General features: G+C 40.3%; 2 protein-coding genes across 2 annotated transcripts; both read right to left on the bottom strand.

The window, feature by feature from the left end:
• Window positions 1-4,413, bottom strand: LOC126405083 (sterile alpha motif domain-containing protein 9-like). Its single transcript, XM_050068622.1, has one exon. The coding sequence runs from the start codon at window positions 4,390-4,392 to the stop codon at window positions 1,081-1,083; it is 3,312 nt and encodes a 1,103-aa protein (XP_049924579.1). The 5' UTR covers window positions 4,393-4,413; the 3' UTR covers window positions 1-1,080.
• A 4-nt stretch (window positions 4,414-4,417) lies between these two features.
• LOC126406155 (sterile alpha motif domain-containing protein 9-like) lies at window positions 4,418-12,759 on the bottom strand. The gene is made up of 3 exons (XM_050070332.1): window positions 12,586-12,759; window positions 8,039-8,099; window positions 4,418-5,745 (listed from the first exon to the last, which is right to left on the bottom strand). Exons 2-3 carry the CDS (start codon window positions 8,040-8,042, stop codon window positions 4,418-4,420), a joined length of 1,332 nt encoding a protein of 443 aa, XP_049926289.1. The 5' UTR covers window positions 8,043-8,099; window positions 12,586-12,759.
• Window positions 12,760-13,866: the final 1,107 nt, after the last annotated feature.

Below are 13,866 nucleotides of genomic sequence, written 5' to 3'. Positions count from 1 at the left end.
TTGAAAAAGAAAAGAGTTTATTATATTCAGTGACATGTTTTGCATATATTTAAGAACATTATTGTTTTCAAAAGCATTTAACATAAGTAAATACAATCAAAAAAGTACAGGTGAGCACTGTAGCCTGTCTGGCTTCACTTGTAGTTTCATATTAAGGACAAGCATGTTTTCATTATTTGTGTAAAGCATATTCAAACACACATCCATTAAATTCCATACTTTGCTACACACATTTTTCTGTTGCACATCATTATGTATACACATTCTTCTCTGACTGTACATTATGTTGCTGTTTAGCTTTTAATACATTTGTTGTTATAACAATGATACAATTCCAATGAAAATAGTTGCATTTAATTCCATTTCTATTTACACTGAATCCAGGAAAATGTACAAGAGTGAGTAAGCTGTCAATGATCTACTAGAAGCCCAGATGTACACACGTGGAACCAAAGTTCATCTTGTGAGCTTTTTTTCTATCCAGTAGAAGTCTAGTTCTGTTTCTTCAGGATCACACAAAATGTGAGCCAGTTCCAGTTCAATCAGATCACAGATCTACAAACATTCTGATTAAAAAAATACTATAACAAAAACAGGAAACATATATCTGGATACATAAAAATAGATAAATCTAAACAGGAAATTGAAGGTTGTATTGAGAAGCACTGAGTTGTAGAGTAAAAAATATTCAGTTTACATTGTTATTACTCTGAGAAACCAGAGTCAGTCATGTCATAGTCCATGTTTCTATACAAAAAAAATCTGGTTTGTGATTTCTATGACACTAATGCTGTATTTTTTAGTTCACTTACATATATATATATACACAAGAGGGGACAATGCAAACTGCAAAATACAAACTGTCATAAGAAGGTACTATGCCTATGTTTCAGCAAGACGATGTACAGCCATACATGACGGGATCACTGTTCAAAGACAAACTATTGTTTGAAAGCCTGTGTGTTTTGATTGGATCTTTTTGTAACCTGTTCTTGCTCTTGGTAATGAGGTGGTACTAGGCCCATGTTTCAGCAAGATGACATATAGCCACATGTGATAGGCTCATTGTTGAAAGACAAACTACCTCTTCACAGTGATGTTGTAGGCAACGGGCCCTCTGAATGTGAACCCCAGGTAGAATGTGATGTTTTCATTACTATGAGGCACTGAAGGAACATGAAGAGGCAAGATATTGAACTTCTTTTTCCGAGGGCCTTCGAGGTACACCACTCCGTTGTCAGTCCATCCAGAGACACACTTCAGCATCGTGGCAATCTCAGGCAATTTCCATGCCTCACCTCTAAACCACTTCATGCGTTTCTCAGAGGCTGAGAACACCTTTGTGACTGTTTCAAACTTTTTCTTGTGGACAAATTTGTCCAATCCATTCCCATTGCCCAGGAAAAAATGGGTGTAAATCCGTCTTTTCCTCTGAGGAATGTCCTTCATCTTGGTCCAATAGTCTTTTTCCAGGTGTTCAACAGCCGATTGCACTATTTCATACTTGGTTTCTTTCTCAAGGACTGTGTCATGATCATCAGGCCAGAACAGCAGGGTAAGCAAGAACAGGGCACTTGGTAAACATTTCCTTTTATCAGATGGGAACTGATAACACAGTGCGTGCAGATTTTTGAGAGGAGCTACCTTTTGATTTTGTGGTGACAGGCAGTTCAGAGTAATGTGGGCCACGATGTAATTCACAATATCCCTTTGAACAAATTTGGCCTTGATTGGATTGCTGGGGTAGAGAGAAAGGATGGTCTCTAGAAGAGGTACTGCATCCCTCTGGTCAGTTAGCTTGGAGAGGATGGATGTAATGTTACCTCCACCAAGATGATAGATGATCATGCGTTTTTGGAAAGGAGTCAGATTGTCTGGGATTGACTGCCCATGCTGTAGTGCAGTAGAATAAGCTTCACTGAAGTACTTCCCATACTCTGCAGATTTTTTTGCCAACCATTTCAGTGGCTGGCTTATCTGCTCTTCAGGACTTTCAGGGGTCTCTTCTTCATCTGCACCAATGTCTGTCTGGAAGTAGCTGAGGTCTTCTGAAATCCATTCCAAGGTATCTTGCATTGACTTGTGAATTTTTTTCACGCGGTCATGAAATGGTTCCCAGACATGTTTCACGTCCTCTGGAATGTAATCAGTTAACAGGTACTTCATACACTCTGCATGGCCATTGGCTCTGTTTGAAAACACTTGCGATGATGACATCAGTTTGAGCAGGCTGCAGCCGACCTCAACTTCAGCAAAAAACCCAGAACTGCTTACATTTTCCATGTTTGCCTCAGATGCTTTCTCACATTCTTGGAAACACTCCAGGGCTTTCAGGGCAGTCTCCATAGCATCTGCAATATTTTGGGCTGTCTTTGGTACATTGTCATGGTCAATAGCTTTGCATTTAGCCTGGAACCATTTTTTGTACACCTGCCCTTTTGTGTTGAGTATGTATGAGTTGTTGGGCAGCAGTTTAGCTGCTGTCTCTGCCCAGTGTTTTGCCTCTTCAAACTTGTCATAAGTATAATGGAGACGAGCAAGTTGTTGTGCAAAGAATGGATCTTTATGAAAACGCTGAAATGCTTCCTTGAGTAACTCAATTGCTTTGCCTGGGCTTTTCTCCTTTTCACATACATGCTCAATCAGAGGTGAGAAAAAACTATCATATTTGTCCCCTTTGCTTATTCTGGCTCGCCTTATGAAAAGGGCTCTCAGAAATGACAGATATTCATCCCTTCCAAATCTGTGCTCAAAGAGCACGTTCTCACAGAGCAAACTCTTTGCCAAACTGCTTTGGGTCTGTTTGTTCCCCAAAAGTTGTTTGAGAATTTCTTCTGCAACGAGTGGGTGGATGATTCTGATTGATTTAATTTGTGTCTTGTCATCTCTCAGGTGCAAGAACACTAGTTTAGCCTGATCACTGAGTGATTTCTCAAACTCGTGCTGGCGAAACCTTTCCAAGTGAAAGGTTAGGGCAAGCAAAGCTTCACAATGGGACAGAGAGATGAAAGAGTCTTGAACATAAGTGTTCAGCAGTGCTACATAGAGAATGAGGCGAGTGACAACAGATTGACGGTCAATGCCTTGGAGCAAATGTTCCACAAAATGTTGAACATATTTCTCATTGAAGCCTTCACTCATCAACACAAAGGTCAGGATGAATCGAGGCTCATATTGTTTCTCAAGCACCTTTCGTTTTCCAGCAAACTTCTTCTTCTCTTGATCAGACAGCTCATGAGTGACAGACACATTGTGCAATACCGACTCCTTGCATCTTTTCTCTGGATCATGGGATCGTCTGCAGCTCAACAAAATGAAACACAGAGTTTGATACTGGATTCTTTTCGTGTTAATGGCAACCTCCAGTTCATTCCTGAGATCATCTAGATATTCTTTGTCTGAGTCTTCAATGAGGAGCAGCACAGGAAGACATGTCTGTGGATCTTTTTCTTCATATTCTCTTAGTTCAACTACATGTTGCGCAACAAGAGAAGCTGAGTATGAAGGCTTTACAACTGCACACCTTAGATCTTTCCTGTTGTTCCATAGCACTTGTCTTGCGACAGTGCTTCCTCCACTTCCTGGATGATGGTAGATGTTTATACTCTTTACTGGAGTTTGATCTGCATTCCATTTCAAAGCATCATTGAGAAGTCTGGAAACCTCATGATAAGCATCTCTTTCAATTACCTCTCCCAAATGCTTCTGTTCAGCAAGCCAGAAATTCAACCAGTTCACTTTCCCACCACGATAGAACTGCTCTTCAATGTTTGCTTTCTCCTCATTGATGAATTCTTCACTTGTTTCATCGCAATGATCGACTGTCAGAATTTCCAGAGAATACATCTGTTCCTCTGCCTGTGTTTCTAGCAGACATGTTCCTTTCACAAAGACTGGTAGATGTTGGCTGGCATGTGCTTTTACAGGTTGTATTTGCTGCAGAGTTGCATTAACATGACTCATTTTCATCCCAACAACACTGCAATTGTTCACAGTTTCACTCTGTCCACATGAGACCTCTGCAAAGCTTTGCCACTTCTGGAAGTTTTTCTGTGATTCACAGATACAGACAATATCTTCGTGGCCTTCCATGTCTGTGAAAAACTCATAAAAGGTGAGCAAAAGTGGTTTCTCAACTGGTGATGTGAGAAGAAAAATGACCTGGAATGTCCCCTTTGGTAAGATTTGCTTACAGATCAAAGACACAGATTCCCGCAGGATAGTGACTTTTGTCTCAATCCAAGTAATTCCATCACATGGAGTTTCATTTCCTTTGAAGTCAGTACAGCCATTACAAAAGATCCAGCTAGTTTGGTCAAACAAATGCAAGCTGCTTGTGAATTCTTTGATGCTTTTGTCACCAGATATCCTGTAGCTCTGCAGAGAATGCATGTTTGCAGCGTGATGCTGAAGGTATTTACTGCAAAGACATGTTTGCAGCGTGATGCTGAAGGTATTTACTGCAAAGACCTGAAATCTTTGAGTCTGGGTCAAAGTCAAACACACAGAATAAGTTCATGTTAAGCAGCCAGTCAATGTTGCAGAGGTCCTCAGGTTTGAATTTGTTTGTGACGAGTATGAACCATTTCTCCTTTTCAATTAATTTCTTCCCACTAGTCATTAGCATTTTGAGTTTCCTTCCAAGGTCTTGGCAGAATTCTGGAGCGCTGAAGAACTGACCTTTCTCTGCTTCTTCTCTTTGGGCATCCCGATCTTTGACTCGCTCATAAAAATCACTTCGGTCTTTGTCGCTTACTGGCTCTGTTTTTGAACCCACCCTCCGCAGAATCATTTCTTTCTCAAATTCTACTTTGTTGGTTGACTCTTTGAAGTTTGGCAGACGAACCGAATACACCTTGCTCTTAACAATACCTATTGAAGGCACAATGTCAACCTCTACCACATACCTCTTTTCTGTACTTTCTCGATCCATAACCTCAATGAACCTTGGTGGCCGCACACACTGGCGTACATGTTCCTCGTTCGAGGAGAAACTCCTTTCAATGTAGTCCAAAGCATCTACATAAATGTCTTTGTCTTTTACAGGGATACCAATGATCTCACCATGCACGTATCCTGCATCCTCCTTGCTGTCCATCACACCAAAGTGTATTGTGCCATTTGTTCGGATATTCATACAACCAGCCGCAAATTTAAGGACCTCTTTGGCAAACTTAGCCTGGAGTCTTGTGCGATCCAATTGAGCAGCTGAAGCAAGAGACTTAAACTCATGGCATGGAGATATTAGGTCAAAAGCACCTGATTCAGGTTGCAGGACACTGTGCTTTACATATATGAAATCAATCCCTTCTTGATCAAATGGGCGTGGTCTGCAGTCTTCCTTTGACGTCAACACACTTTGTTCTTGGCCTGTTTGTCTGTCCTTCAAGACATTTGGATCTCTCTGAGGAGTCTGTGCTGAAGGACTTTCAGTTGTTGTAGGAAAACACTGAACTGATTTCTGTTCCAACTCAGTTGTTTTGCCACTGGTGGTCTTTTTCTTCTCTTGAGACTTCTGTTTGGAGCTGATGAGCTCATTTCTCTTTTGAATAATCAAAAGAGCAGGCCCTGATTTCATGCAAATCTTTGACTTCAAAAAGTCCTCATCCAGTGCAAGTAGGATCTGTCCATCTACTTCTTCCTCATAGATCTTTTCTATATACTGCTCCTTCACTCCAAAAGACCTTAGCCAGGTGCTTACTTGAGATTCAGTCCAACCCTTGGGTGACTGCCCAAGTTCGTCAGCTGTATAGTAAAAAAAATAAACAGAAAAAACAATATGTCTAATTATTACAACATATTGAAGATTCACCATAGTTCTCTTCCACACTTAAGGCATATTTACAGTTCACAAATTTAGAGATATTTGGTAGTAGCACATGCTGTAATCCCTGACAATATTCTAAATTTTCCATTTTGCCACCCAATCCCATGAAATGTCCAAACTCAACAATGTCTTAGTCTGTCTCTAAGTGTTATCTCACTTCACTGGGCTATCTCGGCCCCAAGCCCACTAATTCCTATTGCACACTTAAATTTTTACTCTGTAATTGTTTTTTGGCTTCTTGGGTCAGAGAAATAAGTTGTAAACACGAACTGAAATATAACACAGTGACAGTTTTGGCAAACGGTTGCGTGTTTGCATATCCAGCAGACACAAGCAAACTTCAGCATTCTTTTGGAGTCATGTTTTTGGCCACCCCAACACCTAGTTGGTGTCTTCCAACTATATCTGGCTCCTCAGCTGCTATATGTTCCATTATGTTCACCAGCTTGTCGCCAACTTTCTATGTCTGTTGTTTGGTGCTGTGTAGGTGGCATACAGAGGTTAATCAGAACCATACTATCAAAGAGTTACTGCTAAAAACAGCTTCAGGTGTTCACGCTTTTCTTTGTTTAGCTTAAAATGCTATTAATAAGCTGATGGCACACTAAAATGTAAGTGAATTCCACCAGAGATAAAAACTGATAATTATACCATTCTCATATGGTTCTAAGAAAACTCCAACTAATCATTGCATTCGGACCGAATGCCATCATTGGCCGAGCGTCCTGTCTGTCTTCCCCACGCGCAGGCCTCCGACTGGACTGATGTAACCGCTCGCGATGGCGAAGACTGATGCAGCTTCATCCTGAGCTAAAAAGGGACGAGATGGTCGCAGAGTTTCTGCTGGACAGGTATTTTTAGTTTGCCTCTAATGTAACATAGGCTATAACATTATATATGACAACACAGCATCCAGTTGCTAACGGTTAGCCTTCTGTAGCCTAATGTTGCCTGAGCCTCTGTATTATCTTCCTTGTTTGTTGCCAGTCACCAGTACTATCTAACGTTAGCGTTTACGTTATATTATAAAACTCATCAGTCATGACTGACCCCAGATAAGTTTCAAAACTCATTTGACTTCGCAGGACAGGTAACATTATCTTTAGTTTGCTTCTAATATAGCATATGACAACACAGCATCCAGTTGCTAATGGCTAACGTTAGCCTACTGTAGCGTAGCCTCTGAAACATTAACGTTATCTTCCTTGTGCGTTTCCACTTACTAGTAACGTTAATGCTACTATCTAACGTTAGCACTGTAACCTTATTCTAAATCTCATCAGTCATCACTGACTCAGGTTGAGTTTTAAAACTCCGGGGTTGCGTTTGATTGTCTTGGTTGTAACGTTACACTCGCTCTCCTCTTCCATGTATCTAACGTTACCTTACCAACACCTACGTCTATCATAGACGTCATGAGGACGTAATGGAAGAGGGGGGAGTAGGCCTTTGAAGAGAGGTGGAGTTACAGGCCGGAGTTGTGGATGTTCAAATTTTTTTTAAGTGCTGTGTGAAATGCAAGAAAGGCAAGAGTAGCTTTAAGTAGAATTGCAGCATTGGGTGGAAAATGTGGGTTTGTCACCATTACTTTAGCATTGCACATTGTCATTTAACTCATAAATAATAAAATATGTGTGAGAGTGAGTGGACCTGACATGTCCCTAAACCTCTGACGCTGTCGCTCCAGTTAACTAAATACAATGAATTCTGCATAATAACAATTGCTGATTGTAAAGCACCTTTAACTGTAGAAATTTCACTAGTATGAGCCAATTTAACACATAGCTAAGCAGCTTACCTGAATCTGACAACCTCCTCATCAACCGTTGTGACTTCTTAAATAGAGCATCGATTCATAACTGAGGCATTTCTCAGAGACAGAATGCTCATCTTTCGACTTCCCGTCCACAGAATGGTAAAAACACACATACAGGTGCTCAGATGTGCACAGCTGCTCCTCTTTAGGAGATGGGTGCATGTCATAAAATGCCCCACCATACTCTGACCTCCACACCTATTATGATTGTAGCATTGTGGTAATTGCTTTCTCCTCTATCTAGTTTTTATGGTACCCTCTGACTAAACTTATTATACTCAAAATCACAGCCTTCATTGATCATGTATGGCTAGCTGGCTTAGGTCCCTCTCAACCAGAAGTAGGATCAAATCCAACACAATACATCAAAATCTCATAGCCTATATAACACTTACCCATGATTTTCTTTCTCCTTTCACCACACTATCAGCCTTGGTGTTTGTTATCACCTTCCATCTGCAAAAACACAAAAAAAAAGTTACACATTCATTCCATTATCATCCTGCGTGTTCATAGATGAATATGAGGTAAATGAAGCTGGCTCAGAGGTAGATTTATCTCATCAAACTTTGTCATAAAACTTTAGAACTGGAATCACAGAAAGCTTTAGTTCACATTATCTCCTGGTCCAGTCATTGTACTGGGAGAACATGGTGCCAAAATTCATGCAAAAAACTGTTAATAAGTGTCTTCTTTGTGTGTGCAAATTTTACACGTCTCATTGAAATTGCAGCTCCACAGATACTGGATTTCTGAGGCCAATATTTGCTTGCCAACATTTAGCTGATAATGATATGCCAAATATTAGACGACTAATCAACTTTAGTTGAGCTGACTTTGTTGAATCAATAAAGCTTGTAGTTTAATACAAACATTTTTTCAGTTGTTAACAGTGCTTGTTACCAAACAGCCTATTTATACACCAAGCAGATACAAAGCCACGTTATTATTTATATAGGGTTAAGTGTCTGGCCTCCCGATTGATGCTAACGTCTCCTTTTCCTTTTCCTTTTCAAATCAACTTTATTTATATGGCACTTTTCATACAACAGTAACACAAAGTGCCAAAGAACCAAAACAGAAAACAAAAAAAGAAAAGAGAAAACCCAACCCTCCCACCCCACATAGAGATACATAAATATACACATACGCACACGCGCACACACACACACACACACACACACACACACCCACACCCACAAGCTCACGGCCAAGCACCGAGACCCGAGGCCTTTTTGTATTGTGTCTGTATTTCAATATATGTATAAAACAAACTGTTTTATAGTTGAAGCATTTAGTTTACATTGTTTTGTCATGTTGCTATTTGCTTTGGTAATTTATTAATTCCTTTCTCTTTGTCTTTGAGTTACCTGAAGTTGTATTCACTTCCTGGTTGGAGTTGGGCAAAATATGTTGTTGAGGGCGGAGTCTGGTTTTATCCAGAATGTCATACCTTGGATCAAACCAAGAGCTGTGACATCATTGGGGAGATTAGGGGTTTGTTTGTGTTAGTTTTAATCATTGTCCATGCAAGTTTTCCCTTTTGTGTTTAAGCCAGTATATGTTAACCTAGTGGGCTCTAGTTTCGCAGACCGGGTGAGGCAGGGGCGCAGCGCACCTGCGCTTCGCCAACTGGGTGTGGCCAGGTGGATTTTGCAAGTTTGGCACACCGTACACCTGACGCAGCTACTCCTCTTTCCCACCTCCGTCCCTCCTACCTGCGCAAGTTGGAAAGAGGGAGGAGAGAAGGTGTGGAGTGGGTTTTACACACATCACACCAATCAAATTAGCCCCTCTCCTCGCCCTTAAATGCGCCGCGCGAAGGCGTAATGAGAGTTTACTCAATTCGCCATGGCAGAAGAGAGCAGCAGCGTCAGACGGCCAAACTTCTCCCAGGAGGAAACTGATGTTTTGGTCCGGGAGGTCCAAGCTCGCAGTGTCCGAATATACGGAACTGCGAGCAGACCTCCACGGGCTGATGATGCAAAGGTAGCCTGGGAGGAGGTCACCACAATTGTAAATCAATGTTGCGTTTCTCTCGTGCGCGCGCGCTCTCTCTTTCTCTCTCGCAGTCTCACTCTGTTTCTTTTCTTTTGACTTTTCTAAGATGACAGATGCTGAATATATACTCCCTATCTGATGCTGTGGCTGTTTGTGGTTGGCTGAGAGGGATGTGAACTCATTAGTTTGCAGCTGTGTTAATCAAATCAGGTTGGGTTTCCATTACGCGTGCCAAACGTGCCAAACGGTGCCAATCCCCTTTGATCTGACATCAGATGTGACGGGACAGTCGATATAGAGATACATTTATGTGCTGATTGCAGATTGAATAGTGGTTTTTTTTGGGTATTTATTGCATTATTAATGTGCCTGATATTGTGGAAACCTGCCTGTGAGGTTTTGGTGACTTGTGCGCACTGTCCGCCGGTCAGCCAAACTTCAGCGTACACCGGCTGCGCGCCACCTGCGTTGACAGTAGACCTGGTTTCAGCTGGCGAGCTTTTAGCGCACCTTCGGTGAAGCCTTTTGGCACAAAACTGTCACTGCGCCAAGCTGGATCTGTCGACACCTCCCCCTGCTGCACCGCCACACCCATCTCAGCGCACCTCGGTCTGCCAAACTACCAAACTGAGCGCGCCTCGGGTTGCGCTGCTCGAAACTAGCTCTGCGCGAGGTTCGCCACCCTGCGCTGCGCCGGGAAACTAGAGGCCAGTGTCACATGCTGTTAGGTCTGTTTGTTGAGTTTATGTCTAGCCTTTTTTCTAGAGTTATGTTCTGTTAAGCTCTTTTAAAGGCCCTATAACCCTAATTCTGTTACCTTCATTAATTTGCTTTGTAAAATTATTTTTTGGGGGAAATAAACCCACCGTTTTTTAACTGTAAATCTGTATTCTTTGTGCTGTGACTGCTTGGTCCGTGACAATTTAGTAACTTTTTTCAACATAGAAATCTCAAACCACTGCCGTTATAGAGAGTGACAGCCCTAAACACTTCACACCCAGGAAATCTTAAAGACTACTACTAAACAACTTAGCAAATCATGGTTATCAATGACCTGTTTCCCCAATTATACATGTTTCAAGGTTGTCATTTCAATAGCTTGCTTATTTCTAAAAATACTGACATCAAATTGCCTGTCATGTCTTGGACCCTATCTCACAACTTCCACAGCTGTTAAATTGTGATAAAGCCCTTAGCATATCCCATGACATCATTATCAGTGACCTGTTACCCAACTACACACATTTCAAGGCGTTAATTTCTATAGCTTGTTCATTTATGAATATACTGACATCAAACTACCACTCACATGGGTTGGACATCCTCTAACAACGTTCACATCTACTAGAGCGGCAGTGGTTTGAGAATTCTATGTTGAAAAACAAAAACAAAAAATTTCATATTGAAATGGGTCACATTGCACTTTTATGACGGTCCCTAACTACGCCTATGGCAGGAGTGTTGGACAGACATCTGGTCCATTGCACCTCAACTAGGCGACATCGTCATCTTTGGTGATTTTGAGTTAATCAAAATTGCGAAACGTTTGCCTAAATTAGCTCTTTAATATGTTTTTAAAAACTGGGAGAAATCGAGGCTTTGACATGGAGCTATTGAGGATATAACAGCTGTGAAAAATGACAAAGATCAAATATAAAACACCAGTGACGGATAGCCGACTTCAATAACTTTATAAACCACAAAGGAACAACAAGCATGGTGTGTGGGCGGTGCACATGGAAAAAGTTTGCTTAGGCGGCTTTTTTTCCCCTGACCTTAACCTAACCTTTCTGGTGGCAAACTTCTCCCAACAATGTGGGCAGCGTGTCCCAGCCTGGGCATCACTTCATAGTGTCCCCTAAAAAGAGTTTCTGTTGTGCTGTGAGCTTCTTGCACTATTTTTGTAAATAAATTTAATGTTTTAGTGTGTTGATGTTTTTCTATGTCGTTAAGTTCGTGAATGTCTTCTAAATGCTGTGCATGTGTTGTCAAGTTGGTGAAGCTGTTTCTTCAGTTGCATGCGATTTCTTTATTTGTAATGCCTGCCTTTTGCTCTCGCAGGGCCACCGTAGAAATCAGCTGCCTGCTGTGGCCAAAAATAAATTAAGTTTTGGGCCAGAAAACCAAAACAATGACTTAAAAGATGATGGTTTTACGGAGAAATCAAATATCACAATATGTTTGACCAAATACCCGGTGATGGTGCTTTCACAAAATATTTTCACAATGAGATTTACGACACATAATCATCAGTTATGTGGATATAATGACTAAACGGGTAAAGGCACATGACAGAACAGCCTGCTAAGTTCAGAATATTACATCACTTTACTGTAATGCTGCCTTTAACATCAGGAAATTACAACATCCAAAATCTACGACAATATCTAGTCTCATATCACAGTACTGATATAATAACCCTATGTGTGAGTATTTCCCTAGATGCACTGTAACTGACCTCTCGATTGATGCAACTAATGTATTTCTCATTAAGTAAAACAATAATTAAATAGTTAATGCAACTGATAAGACTTCCTTAGCAGTTGCAATATACAGACTAAAAGCAAAACATACTGATATATAAACATATAAAAAACAAGCATTAATGCAAACCTTTTTTAATGTTTGCCACTCACTGTTTAGTCTCCTGACAACAACTGGCACAAAAACCACATTTCCCCGCTTTGTCCTTATGGGCCCCTCCCAGGATATCTGATATCTGATATCTGACCTGAAACGTCCATAACCTCCATTACACCAAGCACATTTGACAGATAGCAATGAGTAGCATATTAGTGTATATCAGATTAGTATGGAGACAGACAGAAAATCAGGGAGAGGTCATTTCTTTTTGCTATAGCTATTATGTCAGCACTATGACGGAGTTAAACTATCAAAATAGCCCCAAAAAAACAACTAAAAGGACGAGCAGTGTTCTTACCTCGGATAAACCCTGAGAGGAAGTCAGCCCTCTCTGCTCTGGACTTTTCTTGCAGTCAAACATTCAGCTGCCGCTACAGAGACACGTCAAATGCAGGACTGCTGTACCCTCACCATGGTTTCTGTATGAAGAGGTTCCGTTTCCCTATGTAACACAGCTGGGCTGCACCTACTGCGCCTGCGCAGCTCGCTAAGTTTCGTTTCTGAGGAAATACCCCCTACAGTAGTTCAGCCGAACCGCATTTATGGAAAAAGGGCTTTCTACCAGAAATGAGTCTCTGGATTAAGGTTAGGAAAAAGTCGTGGATTGGATTAAAAAATATATATATATCAAAAGCTAAAAACACAAACCAAATTATATATCATACCACTGAATGCCACCATACACCGTTAAAGAAATAATTACACATTGCTATAGAGGTTGTTAAACAATATATACATGTACTTTGCAGCAGCATGGTAATGTAATCTACATTATACGTCTAATAACATGTCTGTAGAAGACGCAGCAGAGAATGCAGGCTAACATCAAACTAGGGCAAGCATACTGGGACAAAAGGGCTAAAACTTCTGCCGTTACTTCTCCTCTCTATTCCTTTTGAGCTTGTTATGAGTTAATGATAATAACGTTATTTCATTCCTAAAACATGTTTCCTTCACTAATGTAGATAGATTTGTATCAACTGCTTTGATCTGAATTATATCTACTGATGATTAATTCCTAATTCAGAAACATTTGTATTCACATATGTTGCAGAAATAGTATGTGCTATTAATTAGACTATTTGATGAGTCAAACACACTTAATGTCAACACCTGTAAATCTGATGAACACACACTAATTAAACTGAGGTATACACCAAAAACTACATAAATAAATAAAAATATATCCCTGATATATTTAACCAATATCAAAAACACAACCATTAACTTTGGGGACATTTTTGATTCTTGTCCTACATGTCTGAAAACACTAATTGCTTACTCATTTTAATTTGTGAAATATCTAAAAATTTGGTTGTTTTTATTCTTATCTGCACTGAAGATGTATTAATTGCGTACTGACTTAAACTTTTAATCAATGAAATTAAATCTACAGGCTGAAAAGAGAGCTATATTAATGACCACACTAACATCAATATTTATCAAATACTTTACTTGTTGTCGTATTAAACTTTAAAATTATGTCATACTTTAGTCTGAATGATCTCTACTGATGATCAAGTCCTAATAGTCCTATCCTAAACAAAACAAAAAAAAGGAAATGGAAAATACATTCACT

Source organism: Epinephelus moara, chromosome 18, assembly GCF_006386435.1.
Source record: "Epinephelus moara isolate mb chromosome 18, YSFRI_EMoa_1.0, whole genome shotgun sequence".
NCBI lineage: Eukaryota > Metazoa > Chordata > Actinopteri > Perciformes > Serranidae > Epinephelus > Epinephelus moara.
This window is presented reverse-complemented; position numbering and strand designations above follow the sequence as displayed.

Bases quoted from the DNA above. Each gene is read 5' to 3' on its own strand.
- LOC126405083 (XM_050068622.1), bottom strand. From the start codon at position 4,392: ATGCATTCTCTGCAGAGCTACAGGATATCTGGTGACAAAAGCATCAAA.